At 33.8% G+C, this 21,619-nt stretch overlaps 1 protein-coding gene across 2 annotated transcripts; it reads left to right on the top strand.

The window, feature by feature from the left end:
* Window positions 1-930: 930 nt before the first annotated feature.
* On the top strand, window positions 931-10,618 carry LOC127076537 (vacuolar sorting protein 3). 2 transcript variants are annotated; one of them, XM_051018214.1, is made up of 14 exons: window positions 932-2,308; window positions 3,568-3,843; window positions 4,603-4,799; window positions 5,597-5,738; window positions 6,181-6,453; window positions 6,543-6,615; window positions 6,813-6,861; window positions 7,079-7,364; window positions 7,549-7,604; window positions 8,349-8,417; window positions 8,521-8,632; window positions 9,348-9,437; window positions 9,849-10,019; window positions 10,234-10,618. In XM_051018214.1, the coding sequence occupies exons 1-14, from the start codon at window positions 1,187-1,189 to the stop codon at window positions 10,324-10,326; spliced, it is 3,009 nt and encodes a 1,002-aa protein (XP_050874171.1). In that variant the 5' UTR covers window positions 932-1,186; the 3' UTR covers window positions 10,327-10,618. The 2 variants fall into 2 exon arrangements, 1 of the variants encoding a protein (XP_050874171.1); XR_007786834.1 differs by lacking the exons at window positions 9,348-9,437; window positions 9,849-10,019; window positions 10,234-10,618 and having other exon boundaries at window positions 931-2,308; window positions 7,454-7,604.
* The last annotated feature ends 11,001 nt before the right edge of the window (window positions 10,619-21,619 follow it).

Raw genomic sequence — 21,619 nt, 5'->3', positions numbered from 1 at the left:
AGGCTTAAGCACTGGTTTGTTATACGCGTTAGAAAGAGTTAAATAATGTTCTTTTTGACAAGAATTTTGATCACATGGGGTGACAAGTTGAATTGATATGTTAAATGTTTTGTTTGTATGATGATTACTCGGGTAGTCGAGTAAGGCAACTCGTATCCAAATAGTCGAGGAGAGGAATCGAAGGCTCTAAACCATCTCCTTTTTCATCCTTAATTATAAAAGGGTTTGATGATTGTTAAGGAATCGAAGAGCATGATGATGAGTTTGTGAGACCTTTTGATCATACTTACTTTATTTTTCAGAGACAAATGGAGTATTAGGAAGCTATTAGCATGAATTCTCTTGTGCTTCAGCAAGAGGTGAAGAGTAGGGATTATGGTTGGAAGCCGCCTTCAAATAATATGGTCAAGCTTAATCTTGATGGGGCTAGTAAGGATCATAATAAAACTGAGTATAGTGATGTTATTCGTGATACGAGGGGTGAATGAATGAGGGTTTTTTTCAAGTTTTTGGGAAATTGTAGTGCTATTATGGTAGAATTTTGAAGAGTTTTAAAATGACTCAAGCTCAATAAGAGTCTATGATTGAGGAGAGTGGAAATGAGTTTCGGTTTTGAGTTGATGGTAAGAGCTATTTAATGAGGGAGAGAGTAGAAGCATCCCTAGTTGTTTTGCATTGATTAGAGAAATTATAAATTTAATTAGAGTATGATCTAGTAACAATATGTCACACTTTCAGAGAAGCCAATGTATGTACTATTCTTTTAACTAAGATGGGTTATATGGCTAAAAAGTCTAAGATTTACTTCGATATCCTAGAAGTGCTTGTGTTATCGATATCCTAGAAGGTTTCTTTTCTGTTTCTTTGGGCCTTAGTCTTCTTTGTTATATAAAAAAAAAACTACCACTCTTAGTAATAATTTCTTTTAACGATTTAATTTAGGTAGTCACTCACTCCCATCCAAAGTAAAATCCGGTGCGTTACCGCGAACCCAAGTTAAACTCCTTGCTTCTGCTTTTGTCAACAACACAACCACAGTCCACCGTGATTTGTTCTAGATTATGATCTCCGCACTCCATTCACCATGAAGCAGAGTCCAAACTAAGCTTCACAAAAAACCTTCAATACAGTAATAATGGCTTCAATTCACTAATTCTTCCCATAATTCCACTCATCGTTGCTTCCAATGGCGAAAACTGAACCCACCACAACCCGAATCGTAATCGAACCACACTCACAATTCGACTTATCCACACACTCTCGCACCACCACCGTCCGATCTCTCGCCATCACAACACTTTCCAATAATCGGACTATTCTCTACGTCGGCACTCACTCCGGAACTCTCTTCTCCCTCTCCCCTAACCTAAACGACACTAACGCCTCCCAAAACGGCACCGTTCCCACAAACTCGCCTTCCTTTTTGCAGAAGCTCTCGTTTCTGCGAAGCGTTTCTGTGAGCAACTCTTCGGTGGATGATGTTTTAGTTTTAGCAGATTTAGGGAAGGTTTTGTTGCTTTCCGATGGTTCGTTGTTTTTGGTGGATTCCGAGCTATCGAATCGCGCGGTTAGGTTAGGGTTTTCGAAAGGTGTTGCTGTTGTATCGAGAAGGAGAATGAGAAATAATGAATCTGAAGTTTTAGGTTTAGGTTTGGATAGTAATAGTAATCAAAGGTTTTTGCATAAATTGGGAGGTTTGATAGTGAAAGACGGTGAATCACATAGTGAGGGTTGTGGTGGATGTGTTTTAGCACTTGCTATTGGGAGGAGGCTAGTGATTGTGGAGCTTGTTTTAGGAAGTAAAAGTGGGAAGAGTGATAAAGATGTTAATAATGCAACACTTGTTGTTTTGAAAGAGATTCAATGTGTTGATGGTGTTGTTAGTACTATGGTTTGGCTTGATGATTCGATTGTTGTTGGTACTGCGAATGGTTATAGTTTAATTTCGTGTGTTAGTGGACAGAGCAGTGTTATATTTTCGTTGCCGGATGTGTCGCGGCCGCCGCGCTTGAAGTTGTTGTATAGGGAGTGGAGGGTGTTGTTGTTGGTGGACAATGTGGGGATTATTGTTGATGCGCAAGGGCAGCCGGTTGGGGGTAGTTTGGTGTTTCGGAATGGGTTGGATTCTGTTGGAGAGTTGTCTTTTTATGTGGTTGTTGTGAGCGATGGAAAGATTGAGCTGTATAATAAGAAACATGGGGGATGTGCTCAGGTGTTGCCGTTTGGTGGGGAAGGGATTGGACCTTGTGTTGTTGCTAGTGAGGAAGATAAGGGTGGGAAGCTTGTTGCTGTTGCAACTGCTACCAAGGTAAGTTGTTGTTTGAATCTGATTGTCCTGTGGTCTTTGTTCAGGTTCTACATATTGACATACTTGTGGTTTTGTTGTTGAACGTGTGTGTGCGACTGTGTGTTAGTTCTTTAAGATGTAAAGCTAGGATTGTTTAGATAAACAAAATAGAAGCCATTTCATGATAACATTGAATCCATATTGTAACCATATGGTCAAATCTAACGGGAAAAAATATAAGTAACAAAGCTTTTAAGTTCAATCTACATCAGGGGAGAATTAAGTAGTTTGTAGTAGATACTAGATAGGTCTCTCATGAACACCTTTATTTGAAAAACTACAACAAATAATTTTGTTTTTAAATATTAGGAAACTTATTCTAAATCCTAACATGCTTAAAATGAAATGACTAGAAAACGAGAACTTACTATAAGTAGTTGTAGAAGACTCTAGTAGCACTAAGGATATTGTTTCATTTTTGTGGGTACCTTCAATTTGAAAGATGAGAACTATCTTGTTGTATTGCTTCATTATTCAAACTTGTAAACAAATTCAGATGTGGGAAGTAAAATTGCCAAGTATGTACTTTTTTTTCAAACTTCAGGAGTAGCCAAGCTAAATGCTTGGTGGACAAAAAACTAATTTGAAACATAAAAAGAGAAAATTCACATGTTTTGTCAGCTGGATTGAATTTTCTCCTGCTACGGGTAGTAACTTGTGCGGTGCAGATTACTATTCTAGACCGAGGGTAACCCGGTTGATATGGTTTGACTACTCTACTACAGAAATTCGTTCCCTGATGGTTGCTAAAATGTGTGACATTTTTTCATTTTCCTAGTAATTCATTAAGATGGAAAAGGCATGGCCCAACTTAAGTTTTGGAAGCATTGACATTATTTGGTGAAATTGTATAATGAAATCAATATTGCTTCATTTTGAGTATACCTTCAGCCTGGTAAAGATAATATAAATAAAGGCTTCACTCCTAATTTGACTGAGTTTATTGAATTGAAACTAAAATTTAATTTCAGCCCTAGATTATATTCAATTCTGTATCATTAAGTACCAAATGACATTGGACTGGATGCATTCCATGCAGTACTAGACACTCTTATATTTCTGACATCAGGTTTAGCCTATTATTTTGATTTTATGACTATCATTACAATTTTATTTGATTAGAAAACTGCAATCAAGCAATATGTAATAACTGCAACCCATATGCTCTCATAATACTAGGTCATTGAATAAACTCATTTTTTTGTTACATATACTACTAGGTTGTGTGCTATCAGAAATTACCGTCTGTAGAACAAATAAAAGACCTTTTGAGGAAGAAGAACTATAAGGGAGCTATATCCTTGGTAGAGGAGCTTGATTATGAAGGTGAAATGTCAAAAGACTTGCTCTCATTTGTTCATGCTCAAGTGGGGTTCCTCTTGCTTTTTGACTTGCATTTTGAAGAAGCTGTGGACCACTTTTTGCTCTCTGAGACAATGCAACCTTCTGAAATATTCCCATTTATAATGAGAGATCCAAATCGCTGGTCATTACTGGTACTATCGTGTTTGTCTCCCTTTTAATATATTACTGTCGCAAGTATTTTTGTCTCTGCGATGAGCTAAGCCAACAGGAATAAAACTTTAAGTGTGAAGAAATGCTCCATACTTGATTAATGTCATTTACTATATTAGCAACAGTTATAAGATGTAAATTTGGTAGAAGATTTGTATATTTGTCTCTTGCCTTGTTTTCACTTCTAATGAATATTAAGGTAGAATAAAAGTCTGAATTTACTTTTGTAATACTCATGCCTTGTTTTCACTTGAAATGAATATTAAGGTAGAGTGCAAAGTCTGAATGCAGTTTTGTACAGCAACCTGTTTAAAAGCTTCATTGTTTCATCAGATACTATTTAGTGACATTTATTTTGTATTTGTGCTAATTTGATAAACTATTTGATCTATGTTCTTTTACATGACACCAATACATGTTATGCTTTTTCATTGCTGAACCTATAGCATAGAGATACATATTTATTTAAGCAAAATATCCATGTGATTGTGCAATGTGCAAGTGAGTTGGTATGATCTTGCTTGACCACATGATGTATTTGAAATTTATGTTTCTTGTAATACTTAGGTGTATTTGATGTGCTTTATAACTTTGAACTTTGGATCCAAGATTAACCGGTAATTTTTCTTTGGTCTGGTGATGTGAAATTTTGCACTTGTTCTTAATGCATATGAATTATTCAAATATTTATAGTTTGTGCTTTATGAATGTGGTACAGAGGTTCAAACTGGCTTTTGTAGGTTCCTAGGAATCGGTATTGGGGTTTGCATCCTCCCCCAGCTCCTCTTGAAGATGTAGTTGATGATGGCTTGATGACAATCCAGAGAGCATCTTTCCTAAGAAAAGCAGGGGTAGAAACAATAGTAGACAATGATCTTTTTCTGAATCCACCGAATAGAGCTGATTTGTTGGAGTCAGCAATCAAAAACATTAGCAGGTTTATATTCCTCTTTTTAATGAAAGGTTTATATCCTTTAGTTTGTTTTATATTTTACTTAAAGAAAAATAAATATGTATTTTTTTTTTGTTTGATCTGGAAAAGAGAACTAAATCCTCTTTTTAGTAGAAGTGATATGACATGAATCTGTGTGGTGTTCTACATCCCAAAAGATTAAAAAATTACATTTTTATCTTATCGAATCACTAGTACCATTATCTACTTTTATCCTATTCAAAGTCCTATTATCCAGGACATAGAATTTGACATCTCTTTTGCTTCTTACCTTACCCTCCTGCAATCTGGCTCCGAAATGTCTCCGATAAATAGCTTGTTGATAAAATCATTAAAGTACTTATTGGGCGGGCCCTTGGTGAGAATTTCTGTAACTTGATTGTTAGGATGACATCCGTTTCGCAGAACTCACAGTTTTTCATCTTCTCTCCAATGAAGTGTTTATTTACTTCCATATGCTTGGCTCTGTCATGAGAACAGAGTGAGTTATGCAAGTTATTTACTTGTTCTCGCAGTATACTTTCATAGGTGTCGATTTGCCTAATAGTAATTCTTCTGTAGTCTTTTAAACCACATCACACATTCTGTGGACCCTTGATCTAAATTATGCTTCAGCATGACTCCTTGCCACCAAATTTTGTTTCTTACTTTGCCACGTAACAAGGTTCTTTTGACAAAAACGTACAATGCATTGATGTAGATTTGTATTTTTGCAAGTATCCGTGCTTTTTATATAGCGATCATCTTCTTCATGACCTTTTATTTATGAATATTATGAATAGGTATTTGGAGGCCTGCCGAGAGAAAAAACTAATGCAGTCAGTCAGTGAGGGGGTTGACACTCTTTTAGTGTATCTCTATAGAGCCCTAAATCGCGTTGAGGACATGGAGAGGTTGGCATCTTCAACTAACTGGTGTATTGTGGTATGTGCAGATTGTTGTTATTGTGGATTTGATTCATTTAAATTGTTATGTTGCATCTCTATTAATGTCAATTTTGTTTATGAACTATTTGATTGGAGAGATATCAATAAATTTTCAAAATTTTGACAGTAAAGTGTGTAGTAGTAGGAATTGTGCCTATTATTCTTTTAGAATTTTTTTTTTTAAATATCTTGTTGGCATGACCACATTTAATGTTCTCCAAAAAGTGAATTGTGTCAACTGCAAAATTACGCTGCAAAACTGGAATGGTAAAACCTGCTTGAAACACTAACAACAATTGTGAATAGAAAAAGTAAAAGAGGTGACCCCATTGTCTAAATCCTTGTTAAACAAAAACTTAGGTTGTTTCATTGCATGACATGATGGCAATTGTGTGGGATTGTCCTGAAAGATGATCTTATGATAATACATTTCTTTGTAGGAAGAGTTGGAACACATGTTAGAAGAGTCGGGGCACCTACGAACCCTTGCCTTTCTATACGCTAGTAAAGGAATGAGCTCAAAAGCTGTGTCTATTTGGCGCATCCTGGCAAGAAGTTATTCATCTAGCCTACGGAAAGACCTTGCTTTGGAGACTATTATACAGAATAGTGGGGAAAACCTCATTTCTGGCAAGGCAATTGCAGCAGTTGAAGCTTCAAGGATTCTTGAGGAATCATCTGACCAAGATTTGATTCTCCAACATCTAGGATGGGTATGACTATGAGTGGTTAAGAAGTTGGTTGTTAATGCAAGTAAAATGTACAATTCCATGATTCTTCTTTTTGAACTTTCTCATTTCAGATTGCAGATATCAGCCAGGTTCTTGCAGTCAAAGTTCTAACATCCGACAAACGAGAAATCCAGCTTTCTCCTGGTTGGCCTCAATTCTTCAACCATGCTCACCCTCATGAATTTATACAATGATATTATGATAGTGTTTAGGGTATTGAAGAATGCAAATTTTGAATATATTGTTATTGTGTAGTTTGGACCACTGGTTTATCATCATGTTTTCATTTCTGTTAATTTTATTTATTAAATCATTAGTGATATGTTCCATTCACACTGCAGATGAAGTCGTTACATCTATTGATCCACAGAAGGTAGAAATTTTACAGAGGTATATGTTGGAGACTTGTATTGAGATGTATATGGTTATTATTGATTCTCAGGATTTCAGTATGCAGTTAGTTCTTTTATTGTCTCATCTTCATTGCTTTTATGCTGTAATGTATATGAGTATACCTAATGGTGAAGTGTTTTATAGTTATAATATTAGTTTATACTCTTATTAACATTCTGCTTCTTAATTTATCCCGCCATGCTTGTTATTTTAGGTATCTCCAATGGTTGATTGAAGACCAAGACTGTTTTGATACTCAGTTGCATACATTGTATGCCCTCTCACTTGCCAAATCAGCAATTGAAGCCTTTGAGTTTGAAATTATCTCTGAAAATATTGCTAGTGCAAATACCGAGAGAGAAAATTTGCCTACTTTGAGGAACTCAATCTTTCAGACTCCTGTCAGGGAAAGATTACAGATCTTTTTGCAATCATCAGACCTGTATGATCCAGAAGAAGTTCTCGACTTGATTGAAGGATCAGAATTATGGTTGGAAAAGGTAATTATAAGTCCTTTGACTAAGCTATCAAATTTTTATTTTATATTTTAGTATGATGTATATTTTATGTAAAGTTCTTTGTTTCATAGACTATCTTTGGGACAGGCGGTGATAAATTCCCTTATGTTCAAATTGATGTCTACCAACAATTTTTGTGTTTTGTTTATTTGGGCTTACTTGACAGGCCATTCTATATAGAAGATTGGGGCAAGAGACTCTGGTCCTCCAAATTTTGGCTTTGTAAGTTTCAAATTAGCTTTGAAATTGTAGCTATTGTCTATTTTTTCTTGTAAAATTTACTTAAACGATATTGTATGATGCCATGTAATTCCTTGCATGCATTTTCTTTTTGTTGATTCATTGTAATTTTACGAACAATTTTATATGATGCCATCTATATGCCTGTATGTCTTTTACATTAGATGATACAAACTTGTCCTAGCCATTCTCTAGTGTCACCTCAAAAATTGACCTTAAACTCCAGGAGGGTTGAGAATTGTAATAACCCTGGTTTACTTATATGTACTAAAAAGAGACATTCATTAAATTGACCTTGCTATAATTTGATTTGTTGAAAAATTGATTTATGATAGAGGTCAAAGATGTCATTTGATATGTATAGTTGAAAGCCCTCTCCTAGTCTGATAAGAATTGGGCAAGAAGTGAAAAATATGGATTACTATTTTTACCGAACAACACTGATCCGATCCTTCTAGAGTACAGTAACTTGTAATTTATAATAATTTGAGAATAAAAATCCTTCCAATTCATGGTGAGATATAGGACTTGCAGAAAGGATTTTTGGGATTTACCATTGTTTAACTCGATGGATTTCACAGCTCAATCAACTATCCCATATTTTCAAGATAATTTTTTTGTAAATTTCATTAAAACATGCTGACATGAACAATTGAATGCAAATGGCTTACAAAGTGAAAAAAAACAGAGTATCTTTATTTATTATTGTTGTCTATTGGCTCCCAGAAAGTTAGAAGACAGTGAAGCTGCTGAGCAGTATTGTGCCGAGATTGGAAGAGCGGATGCCTACATGCAGTTTGTCCCAATTTCATCCTTTTAATGCTTTATTTATGTAAGTAATAGCTATTTAGCATAATTATGTTAAAGACTGTTTTACTTTTTTGTCAAATTTTCTCAGATTGCTAGAAATGTATTTGGATCCACAAGATGGGAAAGATCCCATGTTTACTGCTGCTGTTCGCCTTCTCCACAATCATGGAGAATCGTTGGACCCATTGCAAGTTTTAGAGGTATTAAACTTGGTCTATATCAGTTTTAACAAGTACACTAGTCAGTTTCACCGAGAACTGTCTCATTCGCTGGTCTGGTCAGGTCACAAACCCCTACTCTGTCTGGAGTTTGAACCTCTTAAATCCCAGCAACAGTGTCAGATATATTAGGAGACGGTAAAATTAAGAATATAGTCAAACACCCTTTTGGTTGGGGGTCATAAAGTTGGCCATAATGATGTGATACAAATACACCTATTTATGCCCATCACTGGATCAGGGAAGATTCAGGTCATGCATTGTTTTGCTAATCCAACAATTCCTGCTGCACGCGCCATTAGGATCTGTTTTTGTCTATTCTCTTTTCAAGTCGGGGTTGCATGTAGGACATGATGTAATTTTGCTTGTGTTTTTACCTGACTGCTTTAAATGCTTTTTGACAAGAGGCTTTGGTAGGAAATAAATAGGAAAATATTTTATGGACATGTCTGATATCTTATTATTAAAATATTAGCATCAAAAGTCAATTACTACAAGAGATAGTTTGAAATGCATAAACAGGCATTATTTCAGCAATATGCAATGCTTCATAAATCCTTTATCAGGATTGGATGGATGGCTGGACTCTGCATCTAATCATTTACTGATTTTCGCTCGCCTATCTTTGGCTGCTATTGTATATTTTTATGCACTCCCCAAATCTGTAGTTGTAAAATATTTTGGCTTTTAAATGCAGAAACTATCACCAGATATGCCCCTTCAACTTGCTTCTGAGACTTTACTAAGAATGTTCAGGGCCAGAGTTCATCATCATCGTCAAGGACAGGTACTGTCACAGTTTTTCTTTTCTGGATAGATTTTTTCCCAACCTTAGAGACTATTTTCTTCAATTTGGAGGAGGGGATACAATACAAATCAGAGTTGTAGTGGTTGCTACTTGCTATCAAAGAGTTATGGGTAATCTTGTTTTCTGCAAAGTTCTTTCCTAGGGAGGTGCATTCCACAAGATTTTTGTAACTACAACAGTTTTTTGAAGTTCTTTTGGAACAAAGTATATGACTGGTTTAAATACCATCATCTTGAGTATAGTCTCTACTGTATCACCAGTTTATGAGGATTTTTAGAGATAGCTTGTTTGTAGTCCAACATTTTCTGGTCGACATTTCTTTTGATATAAATTGGAAGACAACCAAGTACTGTGGACTAGTATTGTTAACTTTATTAACATATATTTCAGATTGTCCATAATTTATCTCGTGCCGTAGACACTGATGCAAGGTTGTCAAGATTAGATGAAAGATCAAGGCATGTGCAGATTAATGATGAGAGTCTCTGTGACTCGTGTAATGCACGCCTTGGTACCAAGTTATTTGCAATGTACCCTGATGATACAGTTGTATGTTACAAGGTTAGTGCTTGATCACTTCTCTTGATTCCTCAAATAGAGCATTTGTCCAAACTTCCCTGCCTTATCAATAATTGTATTAAGCTGTTTCCTTTGTTATCTTCTTCTTGGTAGGCTATATTAATTGGTATTACTTGATGATTGTTTAGATAAGCTCCTTAATATTGAAAATTGTTAGAGACGGGTTTTCTCAATTGTTGCTTCTAATACTTTGCAGTGTTACCGCCGTCAAGGTGAGTCAGTGTCTGTCTCTGGTCGCAATTTTAAGGAAGACATCCTAATAAAACCGGGTTGGCTTGTGAGTCGTTGATCTTGAAGCTACGATATTGTTATTTGATGAAAATATTGTGTGACTGAAGCCTGAATCTGAGAAGTTGCCATTACCTATACCAAATCCAAATCCTTCCAAAATTAGTAAAAGGAGCGTTGAAGATCGGTCATCCGGTAATATACTTAACTACGACATGATGGTTCTGTAAATAAATCTATTGAGTACCCATTGTATTCCCCGTGCCCTCATTTGGAAAATTGCTTTGTAAATTTTGATATTGTAAAATGTATATTTTTGCATCTATAAATAATAAGCTTATTCTTGCTTTCTAGTTTTTTCGGGCATATGCCATCTAGGAATTTGTTCCCAAGGATTAGACGGCTGTAGAACATAGTATTCTATTGTTTTCACAATTAATTTGCTTATGGAATTCCATTCCCTAACCGTGGCAGATAGAAAATAGCCTCTCAGCAACTAGATGATTCATAATTTGCAAATTTAAGAAAGGTTTATCCAAGCTCACAATTTCTTTCTATTATCACCTCAAGTCTTCAACCACTGGTTTACGCAGCATAGAAATGCATAAAGAAATCTTTAAAAAAGGACACATTCTTATGAGGATGATGAATGGTGGCACTCAACTTTTTATTGAACTCTATGGAAGATAATGATTTGTTTGCTAAAGACTTACTCGCTATATGGGTGTTAGCCCAGGCTATTAAAGACATTTGAAGATTTTTGGATGATATAAGAATAACTATTATGGTAAACGCCTCAATGGTGTAACAGTAGTGTAATTTAAAAGAAGTGTTATCATTTTGTTTATTTAAATAAACAAAAATGATTATATATCTAGTCTCAATTTTAAGTTACATTGAATTTAATTTTTGAGGAAAATATATCTTTGTTCTATATTGTCTTAGAATGCTAGTAAATAAAAGGAAAGACAATGGAACTTGCAAAACACCAATCCAAAAAACTTTAAAATTAAATACTCTATCTTTTGTCTTTTACAAGTAAATTAAGTTCATTAGATTAGATGATCGAAATTTTTTACTTCATATCCCTATTTTTTTCCTATATCCCTATATTTTTTCTCCTATATCCCTATATTTTATAAAAAATATAACTTTGTTCTTTAATATTTTAAACTAATTTACTATTTTTTAAAAAAAATACTTTTTAATTTTTATTTTATGTTTTAAAAGACTTTACAAAAGAACTATAGTAGTCAATTTTTAAATATTTTCTAACTTTTATTTTGCATATGGAAAGACTTTGTAAAAGAATTCCGATAGTTATTTTGAATTTCTTTTTAACTTTTAATTTGTGTAGCAGAAGATTTTGCAAAAGATTTCTGATAAATCAATTTTTAAAAATATTAAGTTTTATTTTACATATCGTTCTAGCAGTCATTTTAAAAATATTTTTAAAATTTTATTTTATGTATCAAAAGATTTTACAAAAATATTCCGATAGTCAATTTTTAATATTAACTTTTTTTAATTTTTAATAAATTATTTATGTAAAAACATTTTGGTCAAAATATAAGAGTAAGAGAATAAATGATAAAGTATAAGATAAAATTTTCAAATAATTCACATATCTAATCTATATATAATTCAAATATATTATTTAAAGAATGAATCAAAATGAGAATGGAAGGAGTACAATATAACACAATCCAGCATGTGAGAATGTCGGAACACACCAAACCAAAAACTCCAATTTTCTCTCAAAATTCTGGGCATTAAACAAAAGTTTCTCGCCAAAAGAGTATTCCTAAAAGACCCATCAGACGATGCTCTATTGGATAACCAAAAATCATTGACAAATGCCGGAACAATAACAACTATTCCTTAGATTTTCGTTTAAAGTTTTTATACACATATAAAAAAATATAATTATATTATTATTATTGTTGGAAATCCTCCAAAATCTATAAAAATTTTTAATAAATTTTGATGAACAAGATTGTTATCATCCACACAACAACAATAAAAAAGAAGATCAATGGAGAAAGCAAGAAATTAAAGAATGAAGAAGAAGAATAATTAAAATTCTGATTCACTTTGCTGCAAAATACTGTGACAACAATGTTAAAAATACTTTATTCACTTTATTACATAAACAAGGGATAAGACCTCAAATCAAATACTCTATTCACTCTATTCATTTTGTTCACTCTATCCAATCTATTCACTCTATTCACTTTGCAACTGCAAAATACTGGGAATACAATGTTAAGACCTCAAGTCAAAACCCAAAATAGCTAACACTATTAAAATAAGCATAAGTCGAAATCCTATCTGAAATAACATGCTTCGACATTTTAACATACTAACACAACTCAACACACTAGGTGATTCGACACAAATAATTGCAATTCAACAATTATAAGATGTTACACTTTTATGAAATTGATCTTATTATTAATATGGTGAAAGTAGTATAAAAGATAATAATTAAAGGTTATAATTGGAAAAAAGTAACAAACATTTCTATATTAAATAATGAGAATGATAATTATTTTAAAATAAATTTTATTTATTAAAATAATATTTATTTTAAAACAAAGAGATTATTTGAATATTAGAGAAAAATTCGTCAACATCCTTAATTTTTTTAAAAAAATAACCACAAATTTCAATTTTAATCCCTATATATATATATATATATATATATATATATATATATATATATATATATATATATATATATATATATATATATATCAATTTTTCAAAAAAAAAAAATACTAAAATTATCCTATTTTCAATTGATGCGTCAGTTGAACTAATGCATCCAATAAAGCTATAGAGGATGCATTAGTACCCTTGGCGCATGCATGTGTGCATGATGCATTGGCGTATGCATGTGTGCATGTGTGTATGCACCATGCTTGTGTGAGTGTGTGTGGAGCCTACTGCTTTGGCGCATACATGGTTTGGTTCTTCTATATATACCACCCTCCCATCCCCATATTATTTCACACAACTTCTTACCATCTTCCATTTACCTTCAAATTTTTCAATCACCTTCAATTTTATTTTCTTTAATCATGTCTGAATACATTCACAAGAGAAATGCAGATTTAATCTTTTTAGCAGTCGCGCCTCTGATAAAGATTCGACTTTGGAATATAGATTCGTTTGGACGTCTTAATCCGACGTTGAACCGTTGATTAGATGGAGAAATTGCAGATGGGGAAAAGATTGGAAGAATTCAATGACTTGAGTCCACGTTCAACCAAAATGAAGAAGTGCGTGAATGAGTGGATATTAAGACTGACAGAGACGTTCACAAGATGATGCATAATATGTTTAAAATTATTTTGATGGTTGTAAACTCTTAGTTATAGTAATGATATTTTAATTGTTGTAGTTCTTTATGTGTTGCTTGTGTGTTGAATGTGTTGTATTTATTTGTGACGGTATTTCCTCACAAAGTTATCATATGAAATAAATTATATTTTTTATATATTACAAAAGAGGTACACGTAAAATTATCTTGTTGTGCTCGTTCCAACACTAGGATAGTTAGTACGATTGTGACTTGACTGACGACATGAACTACATAATCGAACCATTTTGTTCGCCGTATCTATTTCGGTTCGAATACAGGTGCTGTTTGGGCGACCCTTTTTCTTTCTTCGTATAACTTCATTGTGCCAGAGAATGTTCCTTTGATATCCAGGTTAGTAATTCTCTTTTGCAACAACTGAACAACTAATTTTGTAAACATTGGATAGGCTTATGACTTTGTAAACGTCAGATAGTAAGTAGGATGAATCCCTTCAATCCTTTGAACATGCCGCAATGATATGAGAGCAGGGCATACGAAAGGCTTGGAACTTTCCGCAGTCGCACCAACCTCTATCTAGTTCCACTCTGTGTTGTCCCATTGACATGCCTTTATTGTGATCCATGGACTCAGCAACACTGTACCAACCTTTAGTACGGTCAAACACCTTGACCACGTGTGTGTTAGCTTTGACAGCTTTGTGTCTAATGAATTTCATTGAAGCATCACTGAACAACTTCCCGGATTGCAACATTGAACTCCATTTGGAACGTCTGGTCTCAAACAACGCCCATAGCCTGAAATATGTTGTCTGCACTAAAGTGGTTATAGGTAGGTTTCAGATGCCTTTGAAGACAGAGTTCATTGATTTCACAAGATTTGTTGTCATGTAGCCCCAATGTTCACCGTTGTCGTATGCCCTAGTCCACTTCTCCAATGGAATACTGTCGATCCACCGTACTGCATCTGCATTTGACAATCTCATGTCTTCACAATAGTGTTTGAAAGAAGGTTCTATTAATGTGTAACCTGCGTCGACAACCTTCTTCCGCAATATTTTTTCTTTGATCTCCTACATAAAATTTTGAGCGATATGTCTAATGCAGAAGACATGCGTCGACGGAGGATCCTACCAGCCATTATCAATGTTTTTGTATGCACTCACTATTGAAGGGTGTCAGTCAGAGATCAAACATAAGTTAGGTTGAGGAGCAACATGCAACCATAGATTTCTTAGGAAAAAACTCCATCCCTCATTAGTGTCCCCTTCAACTAGGGCAAAGGTGATTGGAAAAATATTACCGTTGCCATCTTGTGCCGCTGCCATCAGTAACATTCCTTTATATTTTCCGTACAACCATGTACCATCAATTTGTATAATAGGTTTACAGAAAGCAAAACCCTTGATGCATGGTTGATACACCCAGAAGAGATGGTGGAATGTTCCATTTCCAATAGCACAAGTTCCGTCTGGGGTATACGCCGACAACGTTTCCAATTTGACAATAGTCCCTGGAGCATACTGTTTAAGAGCCACCAAGTATTTTGGAAGTTGTTTGTTAGACTCCTCCCAATTGCCATACACTTTTTCAACCGCCTTTGTCCTAACTATCCAAGTCTTCCTGTATGATGGGGTATAGTTGTATTGTGATACAATATGCGAGATTATGGTACTCACCTTTAATGACTGATTGTCGCTAATGACAAAAAAAATTTCATCTCATATTAACTGAGAGCTAAGTTTTCGATGGTCTTGCATTGGGTTTGTGAGCATGCATGTGTGAACTGAACCCATGGATCCAGTCTCCCAAGAATCACTGCTCTTCTGGTAAGATGTTGACAACCGGAAAAGGCAACGCTCATTTCGACAATAAATCTTGTACCTTATTGCATTAGTTCTATCAACTTTGTAATCAGTTGATAGTTCCATGTGATACTTTTTAATAGCTTTTACACAATCTTCTTTTGTGCGAAATGTGTCTCCTTCTTTCAATGATCCTTGAATTTACACATAAGGATTGTAAAATATATCTGATGAAGGTTCATCGGAACCCAAATTCAAGCTTGTCATGTGTTGAGGTGGACAATATACATGACTAGCTGGTAATGACTCCTCTTCTTCTTCATCGTTCACCATTGAATCAACCAATAACTCGACTTCTTCTTCTTCCTCATCTACAACATTGACCTCAACTTGTTCGTCGTCATCAGTTTCACAAAACACTTGTGACTGATCCATGAACTGAGACACTTGTTGTTGTTGGGGTAATATATATAACTCTATATTGTTGTACCCAGATTCTTCATGACTGACAAACATATGATGAACATCGTCATCATCTCGATTCTTCTACTGATAAAACTTTACCTAGTTGTCTGCAAACCACACCAGATTTTCATAGATGATTTGGCCCACAAGACTACACTATAAATTCTTTTCTATTCTTTGTTTCAAATGTGAAAAATTTGATCGTTGATTTATTGTAAACCGAGTTACTTCTGTGTTGCGAAAACAAAAACCGAATAATTGATGCTCAAATATTTCACCTTGGGTATGGGCACTGATCATGTAATGTGGCGAGGAAGACCTTTTTTTAAATGTAACTTTAGTGTTTCTACTGATCTGTATGGATACTGATGGTGAATGCATTGATATGTTTTTCACATGCAGTTAAATAGGATAAACAATGTATATACTGATCACACAATTAATCTGCAAAGACAAGACAATGTAATGCTAAGACAAGACAATGCAATGCAAAGAATCCATGCAGAGACAAGATAATACGATGCATGCGCCTGTAAGGAATCTCTACACATAAGGAATCTATGCCCTAACACTACAAGCATGCGCCTGCACACAAGGAATCTCTGCCTTAATAATTCAAGGCAGGCGCCCATTCCAATGGCGCATAAAGCAAGACATGCGTCCTAGCCTTAGGCGCCTACACCTATCTCACATGCATGCACCCTATCCCATGCTTCACATGCTACGTAGCCATTCAACCTATGCAACACTTACTCATATATAAATAGGGCATCAACTCACAACACTTAACATCTGCAACACTAACAATCAACCTCTGCAACACTCCACCTTTACCATATTTAACCTCTACAACACTCAATCTCTGCAACATTATGTCTCTATTGACTATGAGTGATGAACATTGAAGAGCAATCGACAATATCTCGACATTTGTATATTATGACTTCTTCTTACTTATTTCGTATTTATTTCTTATTTATGTTTTTATTGTATATTACATCTTCTTATTTTATTTCTTACTTATGTTTTACTAGGACCCAAAATGATTTCGATACCGTGTACATGAATATGTACCCCACGATCCTTTGATAGAACCATATATTTGAGGACGCGGTTTTGGTAATCTCCTCAACATAGTCTCGTACTCGGTTGACTACAAATTTATTCTTACTTTGTTGGAGAGATGGAGACCTGAGACCCACACATTTCACCTTCCTTTCGGTGATTGTACCGTCACACTTGAGGACGTCTACATGTTGTTGGGTCTACGTATCAATGGTAAGGCCGTAAATGGTAGAGTTAACCAGGATAACTCTATTTGTAATGAATTGTTGGGTGCCCCTTTGTGTGACGATCTAGCTGCGAGAGAGACATCTGGTCAAGCTAGGGGGAAAGGTATTAATTTAAGATATCTAAAACAATATTATGCGAGTATAACATTGACCGAAGAATCTACCGAGTATGAAAAAATAATTAAAACTCGGTATTATATTATTATTTTATTTGGTAATTTTTTATTTCCCGAAAGTACTGGTAATATGTTAAATATTATGTATTTACCATTGTTACGGTAAATAAGGCAAGCACATATAGTTGGGGTTCAACTATTTTGACCCATCTATATAGTGCAATGTGTAAAAATACCAAAAAAAATACTTGTACGTTTTATTCAAGCGCAAATTTGCTATAAGCATGGGGTTTGTCAAGAATACCATCACTCGTCCCGGTAAACGAGAAGCCATTCATATTTCCGTTTGCAACAAAGTAAGTTTAAAACTTTACCATCTAATTAATTAAACTTTATATTACAAATAACAGTAAATAATATTTTTCAAATGTTTTTGATCTAGATGGTCAGTTAGAGGGATGCATTGCAACAGGTGTTATAAACACGCTATAGTAGTCTATCGCAATCTATTGGATCACATTGGACCAGACGATGTAATACTCCTACACAACTCTATTTTGATTTAAAAATAATTATCAAATTATTTATCATCTAATCATGTCGTATTCTTGTACAGTTTATCTAGAAGCCATATCTGGGTCTTGATCATCAGGTTAACCATGATGATGACGCAATTTGGACAGAAAAAACACCAATGATCCGGTTCACTACTGTGGAGATGCACCAGAGTGATCGGGTAAAACTACAGTTCGGCATGCAACAACAAATTCCTGAACCTCCGACGTGTTTGGGAGATTGACATCAAAAAAGAGTCGATGCCCAATGGGATTATTCCGACTGGAGAGACTTCGCAAAAAAGATGTGTCGTCATTGGAGGAATCAACGACAACACATCTTAAACGAACCAGTCATACAGGGTGCTAGACCAACTCAACAGTATATGACATGGTTTAGGTCGATTACAACGTCATAATTTGTATCTGAGCCAAGATATTTGATTGATCCACGCCAATTAGTTTCATCATCATACACCTAACAACAAGTCCCACGCCAACTAACTTCGTCATCATACCCTTTGGCTCGACCGCACTATCCTGTATTGAACTAATCTTACAACATTTAGCTTCTTAATATATTAGCTGTAGGTTAAGAAACTTTGCCATGGATATTTGATTGATTCATTCATTAGAAACTTAATCTTACAACTAATTTAGCTTCTTAATATATAAAAGTGTGTTGGTGATTGGTAATTGAAATTCTCAACAACTTCAAAGAACTCCTAACAACCAAAACTAATAAGTATATAAATAGTTTAATGGAGATGACAGTTATTAGTTATTGGGAATATATCATTTTGTGATATAAATAATCTATCATTTAAATAAGTTAAAAATTCAGTTTAACTTGATAAAATACATGTCCCCTAAAATCTGACTTGGCACCTACGTATTTTTATATTACTCAAAATATTTTTATTAAAAAATAGCAACGAAAAATCTAATAATATAATCGTAAAATTTGATATAAATAGAAAATTTTGACAGTGTATTATAAAAATTCAGTATGTTTAGAATTATTTTTAAAACATTGATAGTTTATTTATGATAAAAAAATTCAGACAAAAACTCATAGTTTTTATTGTATTTTGAAAAATTCTATTAAAATCCATAGTTTTTTCACTCGTATCGCATATAAGTTCAAATATGCAAGTTTCCAGTTTGGAGTGACAATTACATGTGTAGTCAGTAACTATTCTTTAATAATAGAAAAAGATTTTAAACATTCATCATCAAAATCAAAATCAAAATCCCTTTCCTTAAGTAGGAGGTTGCAAAGAGGTTTTGCAATATTTGAGAAGTCCTTTATAAATCTTCGATAAAAATCGTTATGTCCTAGGAAAATTCTCACTCCTTTAACATTAACCGGAGAAGATAATTTTTCAATAACCTCTATTTTGGTTTGATCAACCTTGATGCTCTTTGATGATATTTTATCTCCTAAAACGATACCTTCAGTAACCATAAAATAATATTTTTCTCAATTTAAAATTGGGTTTGTTTCAATACATCTCTCTAAAGCAACATTAAGGTGAGCAAGATATTTATGAAAATCACTACCAAACACAGAAAAATCATCCATAAATACCTCGATGGAAGATTCAATCATATTAAAAAATATAGAAAGCATGCACCTTTGAAAATTTGCGGGAGCATTGCATAATCCAAATGACATCCCGCGATAAATAAACACTTAAAAAGAGCATGTGGAAACAATCTTTTTTTGATCGGCCCAAATAGCCATCTAAGAAATAATAATAAGTTTGACTTGCTAATATTTCTAAGACCTGATCTATAAACGACAATGGAAAATGATATTTTCGATTTGCTTGGTTTAACCTCCGATAACTGTTGAGTTGAAATCAACTTGTTATTTTCATTTTGAATGATGATTATACCTCTGAATGACTTACCCAAGAACTATCAGAAATATGATAGATCATACATGCTTCATGTAGTTTTAAGACTTCTTTTCTCACCACTTCTTTCATGGTAGGATTAAGTCTTTTTGAGGTTGAACTACCAACTTGAATTCTTCTTCTAGCTTTATATTATGCATGCAATAAGGTGAGCTAATACCTTCACACCAGTCACACTCCAACCAAGCGCTTGCTTGTCACCTCTTAAGACTCTCAACAATTTTTTTTCTTCTATAGTTGATAAAGAACTATTGATGATGGCTGGTTGTAACGATTTCTCACCCAAAAGACATACTTCAAGTGTTTCGGAAAATCTTTCAACTCAGGATATTTTTGAGCTTGTATTGGATTGGGTTGCTCAGTACAACCTAATTCTTCAATTTTTCTCGTTGCGTTATTGACTTGTGTTGCTTGAAGTTGATGAAAACTCTCGGCTATCTCCATATCAGATCAATCTTCAACTTTTTCTACTGAATTAATAATGACTCAATCCATTGGCGGTGAAGGAGTTTCTATTGCACTTATCTCTTGAACGACTTCTTCCTTGATGTCAATTATATAACATTGAAGATTTTATTTCTGATGTTTCATCGCTTCGAACACATTGAACACAACTTTTTTCTTTATTGAATCTCAATATTAACTCCCCTAATTCCACATCAATAAGAGCTTTATGTAATGCTAAGAATGGTCTTGCAAGAAGTAGTGGTGTTTCAGAATCTTCTGGCAATGTCTAAAATCACAAAATCTGTTGGAAACAACAAAACATCGACTCTAACAACTACACCTTAAAGAACACCATATGTATATGTGATAGACCAATCAACTAATGTTAGACTAATTTGAGTCGGATTTGATTCACCACTATTTAACTTTCTCATAATAGACAACAACATCAGATTGATGCTAGCTCCTAAATCACGAAAAACATACTCCCTCAGTTCCTTTTTAAGTGTCACTTTTTTACTTTTTACACATACCAAAGAAGCTAATCATTATTATTACTTTTCAAATAATAATTCTTCTTTTACTTATAATACCCTTAATTATTTATTACATTCACTTTACTTTTTCTCTCTCTGCAATTATTATATAGGGGTAATTTTGACAAAATAACAATTAATACTACCTTGAATTTTGCAAGTGACAATTAAAAAGAAACAAATTTTTTGCAAGAAAGTGACACTTATAAAGGAACGGAGGGAGTAATTAATAGTTAGTGAACCAATAGATCAGAGAATAGTAAATCTACTTGATTCAATGTGTTTGGATGAAAGATTTTGTTGAATAAGTACCTTGCCTCTTCCGCCAAAGCAATATTCTCGTTGTGCTTCAATTTGTATTTTCTTGATAAGAATTTATTCGTCAATTTAACATAAATTAACATATATTCTAGAGCTTCACAACAAAATGGAATGTCAACCTATAATATTCTAAAAAAACAAAATAAAGGGATTACATAATCCGATTTTTAAAATGAAAAGATGAAAATTAAAAAAAAAAGTTTTTGTTACAAACTTAGCTAATTTTCATTAGTTTAAATTCCACGACTTTTATCGTAATTATTTGGTAGTATTTGGTATATAACCTACCCCTAAAGTTGATCATGAAACAAATAAATCTATCTTATAAATTTAACAACCACATGAAATATGCACAAAAAAGCAAGACTATATCTATTACGTAATCTTCATTTGTGTGGAGATTTTATTCCCCTAAAATTGACTTGGCAACTACCTATTTTTATATTACCCAAAACATTTTTTATTGAAACGAAAAATCTGATAATGTAATTGAAAAATTTGATATAAATCAAAAAATTTAATAGTGTATTATAAAAATCTAATATGTTTTAAAATTTTGAATTTCTTTTATG

This window comes from Lathyrus oleraceus, chromosome 4, assembly GCF_024323335.1.
Source record: "Lathyrus oleraceus cultivar Zhongwan6 chromosome 4, CAAS_Psat_ZW6_1.0, whole genome shotgun sequence".
Lineage (NCBI taxonomy): Eukaryota > Viridiplantae > Streptophyta > Magnoliopsida > Fabales > Fabaceae > Lathyrus > Lathyrus oleraceus.
Note: the sequence above shows the minus strand (reverse complement) of the source record. Positions and strands in the feature narration are given on the sequence as shown.

Bases quoted from the DNA above. Each gene is read 5' to 3' on its own strand.
- LOC127076537 (XM_051018214.1), top strand. From the start codon at position 1,187: ATGGCGAAAACTGAACCCACCACAACCCGAATCGTAATCGAACCACAC. The intron at 4,800-5,596 runs GTTTATATTCCT...TATTATGAATAG, and splicing joins GCAATCAAAAACATTAGCAG to GTATTTGGAGGCCTGCCGAG. The intron at 8,633-9,347 runs GTATTAAACTTG...TTTTAAATGCAG, and splicing joins ACCCATTGCAAGTTTTAGAG to AAACTATCACCAGATATGCC.